A 15,473-nucleotide genomic window follows, 5' to 3' on the forward strand; every position below is an offset into this window, starting at 1 on the left:
GTGTGTTTTTTGTGATGAATTTTAAAATATTGAATAAAAAAATATATTGTCAGCATGGTCTATAATAGGGTTTTTTTTAACCTTGGGCCTCCATATGTCTGAGGAGTATGGGTACCAAATGATAGGGGTATGGGACAGAATAATTTTAAAAAATGTTACATTAAAATCTAAAAATCTGATATTCTCCAGTTGTACCTGAAATCACAGTGGAGAACTCCATTTCATGTGTCAGATGATATGCGAGTAACATGGTCAGTAACTACAATGCCTTGAAACAGTATTCATACCCCTTGACATTCCCCACATTTTGTCATGTTACAACCAAAAAATTAAATATATTTTATTGGGATTTTATGTGATAGACCAACACAAAGTGGCACATAATTGTGAAGTGGAAGGAAAATGATAAATGGTTTTCAGAATGTTTTACAAATAAATATGTGAAAAGTGTGTGTGGGGGGGGGGGCATTTGTATGGCGCCCCCCGGAGTCAATACTTTGTAGAACCCCCTTTCCCTGCAATTACACCTGCAAGTCTTTTTGGAGATGTCTCTACCGGCTTTGCACATCTAGAGAGGGACATTTCTGCCCATTCTTCTCTGCAAAATATCTCAAGCTCTGTCAGATTGGATGGAGAGCGTCTGTGAACAGCAATTTTCAAGTCTTGCCACAGATTCCCAATGTGATTTAGGTCTGGACTTTGACTGGGCCATTCTAACACATGAATATGCTTTGATCTAAACCATTCCATTGTAGCTCTGGCTGTATGTTTAGGGTCATTGTCCTGCTGGAAGGTGAACCTCCGCCCCAGTCTCAAGTCTTTCAGATTAGGTGGACGGCCATGTCTTGGTAGGTTTGCAGTTGTGCCATACTCTTTCCATTTTCCGATGATGGATTGAACAGAGCTCCGTGAGATGTTCAAAGCTTGGGATATTTTTTATAACCTAACCCTGCTTTATACTTCTCTACAACTTTATCCCTGACCTGTCTGGTGTGTTCCTTGGTCTTCATGATGCTTTTTGTTCACTAAAGTAACTAACAAACCTCTGAGGGCTTCACAGAACAGCTGTATTTATACTGAGATTAAATTTCACACAGGTGGACTCTATTTTTCTAATTAGGTGACTTCTGAAGGCAATTGGTTCCACTAGATTTTAGTTAGGGGTATCAGAGTAAAGGGGGCCGAATACAAATGCCCCCCCCCCCCCACACACACACTTTTCACATATTTATTTGTCGACGATGTTGAAAAACATTTATCATTTTCCTTCCACTTCACAATTATGTGCCACTTTGTGTTGGTCTATCACATAAAATCCCAATAAAATACATTTAAGTTTTTGGTTGTAACATGACAAAATGTGGATGATTGAAATGGGGTATGAATACTTTTTCAAGGCACTGTATATCTTCATTCCATGCTTTGATTGCACAGAAACAGCCGCAGAAATCCTACTAGTTGCAGCTTTATTGGGCAAGTGTAATTTGTCATTTATTTATTGATACATAGAATACAATCCTTATAACTTACCTTCAGCCGTTCTGTTCTTAGCTATATCATACTGCACAGTCATACTTTAACCTAATAGGACAATTGACGATGATGATGATTTGGGCAGTCTGGAGAAGGGGGTAGTGGGACATATTGGGAAATTCGTTGTCGGGGCTGTAATCATAAACAGGTTAATAAAAAGCTCTAGAAATTTTTAAAACTGAAAGGCTCACCAGAATCCTGTCCTTGTACTGCCTCTGGATGGAAATATCGAAATCACACAGCTTGACTTGCACCGCGGAGGTGTAGGACACGACCTTGCTGCCCCGGAATTCATTCTGAACGTTGACCTGGAAGTCTATCAAGTCATCCGACTTCTTGCAAAGCCCTGCAAACTGGTAGATGCATGTGCCCTGGAAGTCAAATCTTAACCCATCAAAGCTGACGTAGTGGGGGTCTCCGGAGGCGGAGCAGGTGCCATATGAGACAGGGTAGCAGTTCTGGATGCCGTTCACCACTGAGCAGGTCTCGGAGGACTTGCAGCGGGTGGCTTTGCATTCTACTTTCTTGGTGGTGGGGTTGCAGGTGCACTGCTGCTCGCACTTTTTGTCCCCCCAGAAATTCTCATTGGGAGCGTAGAGTTTTCCTTGGTAGACGCAGCCACAGTTGGCTTTGGGTACACATTTTCCTTCATCAAGCACGAAGCCCTCCTTGCATTGGCAAGACTCCACACACTGATCAGCACACACGGATGGAGTGGCATCATCGTTACATGTGGCCGGACAGGCTTTGGAGCATAATTTGTATTCGCTGTTTGCAGGACATTGCATTGCTGTGGGAAACATTGAGTTAGTTAGTGTTATTAACAGTACCCTTACATTGCCCTTACAATATCGGGAGATACTCTACATTGTCAAAAGTATTGGGACGCCTGCCTTTACACACACATGAACTTTAATGGCATCCCAGTCTTAGTCCGTAGGGTTCAATATGGAGTTGGCCCACCCTTTGCAGCTATAACAGCTTCAACTCTTCTGGGAAGGCTGTTTACAAGGTTTAGGAGGGTGTCTATGGGGATGTTTCACTGTTCTTCCAGAAGCGCATTTGTGAGATCAGGTACTGATGTTGGATGAGAAGTCATGGCTCGCAGTCTCCGCACTAATTCCTCCCAAAGGTGTTCTATCAGGTTGACGTCAGTCAAGTTCCTCCACCCCAAACTCGCTCATCCACGTCTTTATGGACCTTGCTTGGTGCTCTGGTCCAAATCATTTGGCGGAAGGGGGGATTATGGTGTAAAGGCAGGTGTCCCAATACTTTTGACAATATAGTGTATGTTTTAGACTAACATGGACTATAGTGTTGAATTCTTCCTGTTCTTTTCCTAATAATTTTGAAACCAATTAAATTGTTTGTTTTTGTTCCAATAAAGAGATTGACTGGCCTCCTGATAATGATAACGTTGTGCAGTAGACATGTGTGATTCTTTAGCTACGAATGGAAATATGGACAAAAGAATTCATTATTCGGAGATTCAGATGTATCTGAATTTCCGAATCACAATAGTAACAAATTTCAACGAATCCGAAATAAATTATCCAAATTGTAAAATGAATTCAAATTCTACATGGAAACACATTGCAATAAACACAGTAAGGTATAAAAGTGAAATAATATGATGATTCCTACTTAGGCTACTTTATAGAATAGAATATAAAAATAACAAAACAAAAATAATAGAACAGAATAAAACAGAATAGAACAGAATAGAATGGAATAGCAGAGTATAGACAAGATATGAATAGAATAGATTAAAATATGAATCCAAAATAAACTATATTGAAATTAATTATCAGAATTTTATTTGAAAATGAATTCAAATTCTAAGTTGAAACATATTGCAATAAATACCGTAAGGTATAAAAGTGAAATAATATAATGATTCCTACTTAGGCTACTTTATAGAACAGAAAATAAAAAGAATAAAGAAATAATAGAGCAAAATAAAACAGAATAACACAGAATAGAACAGAAAAAAAACAGAATATAATAGAATAGTGTAGACAAGAAATGAATAGAATAGAATAGATTAGAATATGAATCTAAAATAAACTATACTGAAATTAATTATCCAAATTTTATTTGAAAATGAATTCGAATTCTAAGTTGAAACATATTGCGATAAATACCGTAAGGTATAAAAGTGAAATAATATGATGATTCCTACTTAGGCTACTTTATAGAATAAAATAAAAAAAATAGAACAGAAAAAAACTGAATAAAACAGAATAGAACAGAATAAAACAGAATAGAATAGAATAGTAGAGACAAGAAATGAATATAATAGAATAGAATAGATTAGAATATGAATCCAAAATAAACTATAATGAAATTAATTATCCGAATTTTATTTTAAAATGAATTCAAATTCTAAGTTGAAACATACTGAAATCAATACCGTAAGGTATAAAAGTGAAATAAGATGATAGGCTGCTTTTAGAATAGAATAGAACAGATTTGAATAGAAAATAAACTAATAGGATAGAAATAAAGAAAATAAAACCGAATGGAATTGAATATAACAGAATAGAGTATAAAGAATAGACTAGAACAGCATAGAATAGAATAAGAAAGAATAGAAAAAGGAATAGAATAAACAAATTAGAAAATAAAATAAAAGAATAGAAAAGAGAAAACAATAGAATAGAATAGAGTTAAATAGAATTAAAAAAATGTAACCATATTCTGAAATTCAAATCTAGAAAAGAATAAATTTGAATTCAATAACTTTCGATCTGGTCAAATTCAATTTAGAAAACGAATAAATGAAACGAAACTAAATGAATTCCGAAAACGAATTAAACGTATTTAGCTGATTTAACTAAACAAAATTTAAATAACAAATTGAAACTAATTTTTTTTTTTTTTCGTTCTGCATGTCTCAAAAAGATTTAGCTAAAATAGTTTTTACTTACGGCATCCAGCGAGCGATCTCCACTCTCCAATGTCCACCTTGCTTCTCTGGCAGGCTTCGGCATAGGTCTTCAGACTTTGGCACAGGATCTGCTTGGAACCGTCATTCATGCACAGGTCATACACGCAGTTATCTACGTACGTTTTCGGATCCAGGACCGAGTGGCATTTAGCGAATGGACCGTTGAGAACTTTAGACAGCAGGCCGCAATTTAGTTCGCCTCCATATTTTTGTTGAGTGTCAAGAGGGCAGGCCTTGCATTCCCCATTGCAGTTGTGCCAGCAGAAGCGGTCTCCATCCTCCACTTTCCAGCTCTTACCAAAGTCAAGTAGAGTAGCGGCTTTAACACCATCTGGGGTCATCAGATCATCCGAAGGGTTTCCGTTGTAGTTTCCGCACAAGCCGCAGACACTTCCGAAGAAGCTACTGGAGACGTATACTTTCAGTATTGAGTTCCAGTCATAGAATACCTTCAAGGAAAAGTCAGTCTCGATGACGACTGAGCTCCCCGACTGATAGAGCCGGATTTGTCCTTCGTTCAGGTTGATAGGCAAACGTTGACGTTGATTGTTCACCTACGGAGAAGTAAAATGAGAAAAAAAAAAAGAAAGATGCATCTAAAAATCACACCGATTTGCTTTTCAGTTTTTACCTAAAAGTTAGATTCACCCAACTTTCCCAGTCAACCAAGTTTTAAACTTACCCTCACAAAACCATATTCGTATCTCACTAGAGATATTGTTTGCTCATACACCTGCACGTTGACATAACTGACGTAGGCCACGCGAGTGCTGCCTCGATTTTCATTCTTGGCCTCAATGTTGAAGGTCGGCAGGTCTTTGTCACCGTTGCAGGTCTTGGCGATGGTGTAAGAGCAGGTTCCTTGGAAGTCATAGAAGTATCCATCAAAGGTTCGGTAATGGGGGTCACCAACGGCATGGCAGTAGGCTTCTGAATCTGGGATGCATACTGGCTTCCCATTGACCATTTGGCATTTTTCCTTAGCTCGGCATTTTACGTTGCTGCAAGTTGGAGGCGATCCTGCATTATCTTTATAGGGATCAAACAGATAATATTAATCAAAGTGATGATGGGATAAGATAATAATAAGTGATAAAAAGATAAGGTGAAGAATCAAGTTTGAAAATTGTTGGTGATTTTTTCTAGACCAACTGTTCAGGAAACTAGCAACTCAAAAAAATGTGCCCCCCCACAAATTATTTTTTATTTTTTAACCCCTTCACACCTAAGGGTAAAACAAATCTTAATGCCTAAGCACAATTTTGCAACTTTGACATGTGTTAGTAAAACTGTACATACCGTATCATCAACTACTTTGTGCATCCAGGTGGATTACCACCAATTGGGCTTTCTTTTGGTGGTAAGTGGTAATGGGCATCTCCTGATTTTTTTTTTTTTTTTATTATCAAAGGAAAACTGGCCCAAAATAGTAAAAAAAAACCTTTTTTTTCCCCAATTTAGCTGACCCCCAACGTATATTTAGGTTGCAGGTTTAAAGTAGTTTACAGGTTATAGCTGGAGCTATCAGCCATAACCCCGGTATTTTTTTTCAGCCTGCTATGGTCTTTCAGATGAAAATTATCTCAGCGGCTTATTAGCTGCCGGATCTCTTTTAGAAACAGAGATCCGGCAGCTGCTCAACAGTGTTTCTTGGGCTTAATGTTCTCACCGGCGAGCTTGAGAAATGATCCGTGTGGCTGGACACATAAGTGAGGAGAGGCCAGCATGTGTCTATGATCTAGGAGGACTGGAGCGACATCATGATGTCATTTGCGGTCTAGGGCGGATGTAAACAATTTTTTTTTTTTGAAAGCATCAAATCAATGTTTTTTTTTTATTTGATATATTCAAGGGTATAGGAGAGATCTGGGGGTGTATAGCCCCCATATTTCTCCATAAAGAGTACCTGTCATCCTTTATTTCTATCAAAGGATGATAGGAATAAAAGTGATCAACAACAAAAAAAAAGAAGTCAAAGGACAGTGTAAAAAAAAAAAAAAAAAACTCAAATCGGTGTTTTTTTTTTTTTTTTTCATTTGATAATTTCAAGGGTATAGGAGAGATCTGGGGGTGTATAGCCCCCAGAGTTCTCCATAAAGAGGACCTGTCATCCTTTATTTCTATCAAGGGATCAAGGGATTATAGAAATAAAAGTGATCAAAAAAAAAAAAAAAGAAGTCAAAGGACAGTGTAAAAAAAAAAAAAAAACCTCAAATCGATGTTTTTTTTTTTTTTTCATTTGATACTTTCAAGGGTAAAAAAAAAATATAATAATAATAATAATAATAATAATAATAATAAATTTTTTATTATTATTTAAATATTTATTTTATTTTATTTTTTTTATTTTTTAATGTTTGCACTGTATCTTTAGCTTTTTTTTCAAGGGTAAAGGAGAGATCTGGGGAGCCCATGTCATCCTTTATGTCTATCACAAGGGATGATAGGAATAAAAGTGATAAAAAAAAAGTTAAAGGACAGTGTAAAAAAAAAATTAATAATAAAAAAAAAAAACTTTTATTATTTATTTAATTTATTTTTTATACTGTCTCTTTAACTTTTTTTTTTCAAGGGTATATGAGAGATCTGGGGTTTCATAGCCCCCAGATTTCTCCATAAATAGGACCTGTCATCCTTTATGTCTATCACAAGGAATGACAGGAATAAAAATGTAAAAAAAAAAGTTAAAGGGACAGTGTAAAAAATAAATAAATAAATAAATAATGCAACTTTTTTTAAGCGCACCCGTCCCCCATGCTTGTGCGCAGAAGCGAAGGCACGCGCGCATACGTAAACTTTGTTCACACCACACATGTGACTAATCACCGCAAACGTTATAGCGAGAGCAATAATTCTAGCGCTAGACCTCCTCTGTAACTCTAAAACTGGTAACCTGTAAACATTTTTAAGGGGTCTCCCATTGAGATTTTTAAGTATCGTAGTTTGTCGCCATTTCGCGAGCATGCACAATTTTAAAGCGTGACACGTCAGGTATCTATTTACTTGGCGTAACATCATCTTTCATAATTTACCAAACATTGGACTATAAATGTTTTTAGCATTAAAATTAATTAAAGTGTATTTGTTCACAAAAAATTGCGCTTGAAAAACCGCTGTGCAAACACAGTGTGACATAAAAAATTGCAACAATGGCCATTTTATTCTCTAGAGCAGGAGTCTCCAAACTACAGCCCTCCAGCTGGTGGGGAACTACATGTCCCATGAGGCATTGCAAAACTCACATTCACAGACATGACTAGGAGGGCCATAGTTTGGGGACCCCTTCTCTAAGGTCTCCTTAAAAAAAAAATATATACAATGTTTGGGGGTTCTAAGTAATTATCTAGAAAAAAGTACTGATTTTAACTTATACACAAAAAGTGTCAGAAGAAGGCATTGTCTTCAAGTGGTATACTTTAGATCTGACATATTCATTGGAATTTCTCTTTGGGATTTATTACCATCATTCATAGGTAGACTTATGACTGGTTTTATGGGAAACAATGTGAAACTCACCTTTTATGCAAATAGCCGGGGAGCCATAGCTATTCATGTTTAATAAGCCAAAGGAAAGCAGCAGGAATGGTGATGTATTCTCAGTGAGCTGGAAGGTGAAGCCTTTGCCTAAACTTTCAGCTGCCCAGGAATAATCTGTACCAGGGATGTTGGCCCACGTCAGGCCTTGAGCAGGGCCTTTATCGACAGTTACTCTAGAGACGTCCGCAGTCTTGGCCACCAAGGTGCCGTAGTTATTAAACTCTTGTTGACCATAGATGTAGTAGGAAGAGCAATAAGCACTGATTGGTGGGATATTCATTAGGATGGGATCGTACTGTACTAGGAACTTATCTTGCCAGCCAGTGCAATAATAAACAACTTGAATCCCAGCGCTAGCAGTAAGGTAGATGGGTGTTTTAACTGGCAATTCTAGCAGAACGACTTGCCCCGCATTTAAAGTTTGGCTTTTCTTTGCTTCCTGTACTTGGTATTCAATCTTTGTGTTGTCAGCGGAAGCCACCACGAAGACAATATCACTCTTGGTCTGGAGAAATATTGGCGGTATAATGAAACTGGAACCCCAGCAAGTCACGGGCCTGAGCTGCTCGTAGACATGGTTGCACTTTGTGTTCTTCCATGTGCATGTGTGCCCACTCAAAACTGCCACAGGTTTCTGAGACACGATTCTGCTTCCAGACAGGTCATCACTACTAAGAAGCTGGAGGACGCTATAAGGGTCCAGAACGACGGTGAGCTTGCTGCCAGCTGGGTAGCGCTTCTCTTGATAGGTGACTCCTCCTTTGAGGAACACATCAACACTGGTGGATTCCTGGGCGCTGATCACAGAAAGTTCCTTAAAGGCATCACTCGGCCCATCCAGTGGTGTCACTGCATAGTAATCGGTGCCAAGACCTTCCAAGGGGTACACAACAGTGGTGTCAGCACTCAGAGCTTTGTAATTCATAGCCAAGACTGAGATGTCTTTATCAGCCTTGACACCGATAACATTGCATGACAAACTGACTCCAGGCAACTCTGCATTTGCTGGGATTTCGACTGTGGCCGTGGTTCGTTCGTTCACTGTCAGGACTTGTTTGAAGCTGGATTTGTTCATCCATATGGTGACAGAGGTGGGGGAGGAGTAGGCAGTGATAAACAATTTGAAGTTGGCTTTGCTGTAGGAGAGCTGGTAATTCTGCATAAAGGCAGTGACAAATTCCTTGCCCAGTGGAGCAGCCAAGCTACATCCTGAAAAACAGAACACAGAGAATTGGATTTACTTATAATAGTTCATTTGCAAGATATCAAGAGTTGAATGTGTGCAGCTTAGTTTTCGATGGGTTATTTTTGAGTTATCAAAGTAAGGACCAAAGATGTTGAAAGGATAGTAATGTGGACTCAGATTCTTCAGATACCAAAAAACATTTGAAGGCTCCATTCAATGGCTTTAGCTGTTGCCAGCAAGCAATTGTAGTCTCTTAGCTTGTTTTATGTGTAAAGCCTGCGTGTTATGATGTTTAATTGATTTTCACTTGGAAATTCCTTTAAATCTGGGGTTTAGGTATGGACATTCTTGCATAGTTACATCGGTCCAGCTTGGACCAATGTAAGTATGAATATGCCATGCCCAGTGGTGTATTTTGGTTTTGTGCTGCCCTAGGCAAGACTAAAGTCAGGCATCTCCCCATCTAAATTTGTCCCACCCCAGCCACTGTATACCTGTCTTGCCCCAGGGTCTGATGAGGAAGCTGTAGCCGGAACAGCTGAGGCTTCCTCATCAGACCCTGAGACATGATTTCTCCAAATGCCACATATGTGGTCAAATCGGCAGAGGACGGGGTCAGCGGTACATAGGACGGGGTCAGCAGAGCAAAGGATGGGGTCAGTAGGGTATAGGACAGGGGTCAGTAGGGCAGAGCAAGGGGTCAGTGGTAACAGGGGATGGGGTCAGCAGGACACAGGATGGGGTCAGCGGGGCAAAGGAGAGGGTCAGTAGAAGATGTGAAGTAATTTCTGCATGGATGAAAAAACAAAAACATAAAGCACCACTCTAAGTACAACATTGAAACTAAACAACCAGTTTATTGGTCAGATGGCAAATGGGGTCAGGAGGATCAAAGCACGGGAAAGATCTGAAGAGTCTAGAGCATACACTGCTCAGTCAGGAGAAGGACCGCCAGACACATCACTGTGTCCAGGGGAGCCCGGTGCCTCACGTAGTCGCGGGACGCCACAGGGGGGTGACGTCAGCGCCTGGGGCAGGAAGGGGACATGGCTAATGTGTTTCAGAGCCACCCACAGCTCCTTTGTCAAAACACTATGGGAGGTACCAGGTTTCCCCGGAACACAGTGATCTGCCTGGCGGTCCTTCTCCTGATTAATTAAAGAGACAGCTCTGCCCTTCTGCCTGGGGGCGGCGCCTCCCCCCCAGAAAAATGCCGCCCAAGGCAAACGCATTGTTTGTCTCATGGTAGATACGCTCTTGGCTGTACCTGTAAGCAGCGTTACTACAGCTTCAGGGGTCCCGTGCTGAGAAGCTGCCTTGCTGCTTAGAGTACACAAGAGGTCAGCCACTTGGCCTGGCCATTCAGAGTTGGAAAAGAAAGTCCTAAAAGTCACACATCACAGCAAAACCCTGTAGGGAGGTGTATGACAGCCTCAGCCCGGACTCCAACCAGGCCACGCCCCCCAATGTGTTTCACTCAGCCCCTGGAGCTTAACCACGATTAAGCTCCGGGAAGGAGTGAAAGGCATTGGGGGCATAGCCTGGTTGGATCCCAGTCTGAGGCTGTCATACACCTCCCTACAGGGTTTTGCTGTGATGTGTGACTTTTAGGGCTTCCTTTCCCTTCTAGATGTTTTGAGCTGGGACGAGCTCTGCCCCTTTCAGCACTCCTAGCGGTTTCTCATGCAAGGGGACTTGGTGGTGCCTTGAGCGGCACCTCATCCAATCAGAGAAAATGTCCATACCTAAATTTCAGCTTTAAATCCTAAGTGCAGTAAAAAAATTAAAAAAGCAGGAAAATCAGCATAAGGGACATAACTTATACTCCGTAATTTATGTCTCTCGAGCTGACGTCTCTTTTAGGTGAAAATCTCCTCCATCTATGCAACATCTAAACGTCTAAACCCATTGGGGGTATGGTCTGGACAGAGTCTGGGCTGAGGCTGCTCCTACTATCTATACGGGGTTTTGCATGATGTGTGGAATTTGGGACTATCTCTCTTTCCCAGTTTGCATTCATAGAGCTGAGACAAGCTCCTTCCATGCCTGAACTCCCAGTGGCTGATAGCGGACAAGGACTTACTGGAGCCTGGAGTGGCACCCTTTATGTTTGTATGGGTTCACATATATACTGGCAATATATATTTTCCCTCTTACCTACACTACATGTTGTTTATAAATTACATGTAATTTAAAGTTGAATTCCAGGTATGTTTGCAGCTTGGACCAATATAAGTATGCATATTCTATACCCTGTGGAAGCTGAGGCTCATTTTCGTAACTGCTGCTTCTACAGTGATCCTCGCTTTCCTATGGGTCCTGTGCCAACCTGCTGCCCTGTTGCACAGTAATCACAGGAGCAGGACTGGTGCAAGGATTTTTGACACCTAGACGAAACCTCATTTTTCCGCCCCCTTGGCTCCACCCGTGACTCCACCCCTTTGCCCTGCCCATGTATACCCCGCCTTTTTAATGAAGCACCCATCAAATGCAGCCGACCAGCGCCTGTCAAATGCAACCTCACCAGCGCCCATCAAATGCAGCCTCACCAGCGCCCATCAAATGCAGCCTCACCAGCGCTCATCAATGCAGCCTCACCAGCGCTCATCAATGCAGCCTCACCAGTGCCCATCTAATGCAGCCTCACCAGCGCTCATCAATGCAGCCTCACCAGTGCCCATCTAATGCAGCCTCACCAGCGCCCATCAAATGCAGCCTCACCAGTGCTCATCAATGCAGCCTCACCAGCGCTCATCAATGCAGCCTCACCAGTGCCCATCTAATGCAGCCTCACCAGTGCCCATCTAATGCAGCCTCACCAGCGCTCATCAATGCAGCCTCACCAGTGCCCATCTAATGCAGCCTCACCAGCGCCCATCAAATGCAGCCTCACCAGCGCCCATCAAATGCAGCCTCACCAGCGCTCATCAATGCAGCCTCACCAGTGCCCATCTAATGCAACCTCACCAGCACCCATCAAATGCAACCTCACCAGCACCCATCAAATGCAGCCACACCAGGGCCCATCAAATGCAGCCTCACCAGCGCCCATCAAATGCAGCCTCACCAGCGCCCATCAAATGCAGCCTCACCAGCGCCCATCAAATGCCGCCTCACCAGCGCCCATCAAATGCCGCCTCACCAGCGCCCATCAAATGCAGCCTCACCAGCGCCCATCTAATGCAGCCTCACCAGCGCCCATCTAATGCAGCCTCACCAGCGCCCATCTAATCCAGCCTCACCAGCACTCATCAAATGCAGCCTACCAGTGCCTATTAATGAATGTTTGCTTTCTTGCGTTCATTCAGGAGTCGGGACACAGACCCAGTCCTCCGCCGTCACTGCGCCTCTGACACTATGTGTGAATGGAGCGGTGGCTGGCTGCTGATGCTGAGACTTAGTTGCTTGATGCAGAGAAAAGAGAGTAATAACACCAGCGGCCGGGCGCCCTAAGCAGCAGGGCACCCTAATGGTAGCACCGGCCCTGCACAGGAGGACACTCACTAGGCATGGGAAACTTTGCACTCTCTCGATAAATGCAAAGCGTTCTCTGATTGGACGAGGTGGAGAGGCAGAGGTGGTGACATCAGACAAACGACTGGCATTCATTGAGAAAAATAAAAGGCGTTACTTGAATGGTGCCTGTGCCAAGCAAGCAATCCCCTTATAGTTACTCTACAGTGGGACAACTTCCACAGGGGCCGGCTACATACAAAAAGAAATTCAACAACATACCTAGAATTCAGCTTTAATAAAAGAAGAGTAAATAGAAAGAATGTTGCTTTACTTGGTACATAGCTGAAATACATTGGAGGAGAATGGGTCGCCTTGTCTCACACCTCCAGTGTAATTTGTTCTTTGTTTTCTGTAGAATGTTATAGAATGTTGTGTAACTTGTCCGCTGTGTATTTTAATAAAGAATTCTAGAGAGGTGTACATTTTCTTTACTGCCATTGATGTTTAACAGGGAAGACAAACACCTAAGACCAAGCCTTTGGGTTGCAGTTGTGGAGGAAAGGTTAATAGCATAAAAAAGTTAAATGAAATACGATACAACTTGTACATAACTTGCTATCTGACCAAAGTGATTCTCTTTTCATGCATGCAATTAGAAAACCAGAGAAGAAGAATTGCCCATCCAATTTGTTTAACGTAAGAGAACCTGACACAGAAATATACTAAATCTCCAAATGTTACCAGGGCACCGCAGTCCAAGAAGGGGATGGTTACCGCGGTTCAGGGGGTGTCAAACTTAATTTTTATTTGTGGGCCAGATCAGCATTATAGTTGCCCTCTAAGAGCCGGTTGTATCTGTAAGGCTAGGTGTCCAGAGCAACGCCCCTCCATCAGAAGTCAAGAGACCCCCCCACCAGTGGCGGCTGGTGCTTAAAATTTTTCGGGGGGCGCAAACAAACTGAAAAAAAAAAAACATCAATTGCAGCCACTGTGCCCATCAAACGCAGCCACTGTGCCCACCAAACGCAGCCACTGTGCCCACCAAACGCAGCCACTGTGCCCACCAAACGCAGCCACTGTGCCCACCAAACGCAGCCACTGTGCCCATCAAACGCAGCCACTGTGCCCACCAAACGCAGCCACTGTGCTCACCAAACGCAACCACTGTGCCCATCAAGCGCAGCCACTGTGCCCATCAAACGCAGCTACTGTGCCCACCAAACGCAACCACTGTGCCCATCAAGCGCAGCCACTGTGCCCATCAAACGCAGCCACTGTGCCCACCAAACGCAGCCACTGTGCCCACCAAACGCAGCCACTGTGCCCACCAAACGCAGCCACTGTGCTCACCAAACGCAACCACTGTGCCCATCAAGCGCAGCCACTGTGCCCATCAAACGCAGCTACTGTGCCCACCAAACGCAACCACTGTGCCCATCAAGCGCAGCCACTGTGCCCATCAAACGCAACTACTGTGCCCATCAATTGCAGCCACTGTGCCCATCAAACGCAGCCACTGTGCCTATAAATTGCCGCTACTGTGCCATCAAACTCAGCTACTGTACCCATCAATTGCTGCCAGTGTGCCCATCAATTGCTGCCAGTGTGCCCATCAATTGCTGCCAGTGTGCATCGCCCCGGATTTGGAACTTACCTGTCTCGCAGCGCGTCACGGTTGGCGTCCTCCACATCCACGCTCCTCGATGTCTCCGGTCCTCTCTATCCAGCGTCCAATCACAGCGCCTGTTGTTTCAGCCAATCAGGTGACAGGTAACCAGACCCGAGCACCTGATTGGCTGAGAGGTGGGTCAGTGTTGGAAAAAGCGATTTATTCGCTTTCCTAACACAACAATGAGTAAACAGCGAACGTACAGCATTGCGCCCGCTGTTTACCATTTCGGAAGCCTATTAGAGCCTACGGCTCTAATCAGGACGCCTATTAGAGCCCATGGCTCTAATCAGGCGCTTCCAAAAAAAACTGTAATTCCGATGCCCGGCGCCCGACAAGGGGCCAGACACCTGAATGGGGGGCGGCAGCGGCGACCATAGATAGATTCATGCAATGCAGAGGTGACAGGAGAGAGGAGGCGGCGCTCCTGCTCCCTTTATGAATGCACCGCCACTGCCCCCCACCCCCCCTTACATCAAAGTGCACCCTTCTTACCCTTCACTGCTGGGAAGAAGCTGGAGTGAAGCTGGGAAGCAGAAAGTGCAGAGTCTAGAGGAGGACCCGAAGAGGGCAGGAGTCAGCTGCCGGAATGTGCTGAATGCTAAGACTGGGGAGGTGGAGAGGAGGTTGTGCTGTGGCTGCACAGAGAGGTGCAGGATCTGTAGAAGGAGACAGGAGGAGAGGGGGGACAGAGACAAGCCTCTGTCCTCCTCTCTACTGCCAACTGCTAAGACAAGGTGAGGGTGGAGGTGAAGGGGTGCTGCAGCTGCAGGAGAGGTAGAGGGCCACATGAAATGGCCTGGAGGGACGGATTCGGCCTGTGGGCCTTGTGTTTGACACATGTGCCCTGGATGATGCCTAAACAAAGATGGCTCCTTCCCATTTTTGTTTTGAACTTTCTTGTTAATGATTGTGTGACCCGGTCAGAGACAAATGGGTTGGTACATGCACATAAGGCAAGAACCTACTAGCTATAAATACTAGCTGTAACCTATTGGTGATATTTACATTATAGGTGGAGCATGGTGGGCTGTGTCAGCCTCTTGGCTACTTATATGTCTTGGATATGCCAACAGTAAGATCCTCCTACCATAAATGTTGGGTATGTTTTGGGTCCAAAACTTTGACCCCCCCCCCCACCA

General features: G+C 43.1%; 1 protein-coding gene across 1 annotated transcript in view; it reads right to left on the reverse strand.

Annotated features, from left to right (window-relative positions):
• The window catches only part of LOC141110298 (IgGFc-binding protein-like), a 64,373-nt gene that overhangs the window by 34,938 nt on the left and 13,962 nt on the right, over positions 1-15,473 (reverse strand). Inside the window, exons 3-6 of the mRNA XM_073601594.1 lie at positions 8,000-9,229; positions 5,166-5,512; positions 4,464-5,037; positions 1,725-2,323 (exon numbers count right to left, since the gene is read on the reverse strand). Of these exons, the coding sequence (XP_073457695.1) occupies positions 1,725-2,323; positions 4,464-5,037; positions 5,166-5,512; positions 8,000-9,229 (2,750 nt within the window). The remainder of the gene's footprint in view (positions 1-1,724; positions 2,324-4,463; positions 5,038-5,165; positions 5,513-7,999; positions 9,230-15,473) is intronic.

Source organism: Aquarana catesbeiana, linkage group LG10, assembly GCF_042186555.1.
Source record: "Aquarana catesbeiana isolate 2022-GZ linkage group LG10, ASM4218655v1, whole genome shotgun sequence".
NCBI lineage: Eukaryota > Metazoa > Chordata > Amphibia > Anura > Ranidae > Aquarana > Aquarana catesbeiana.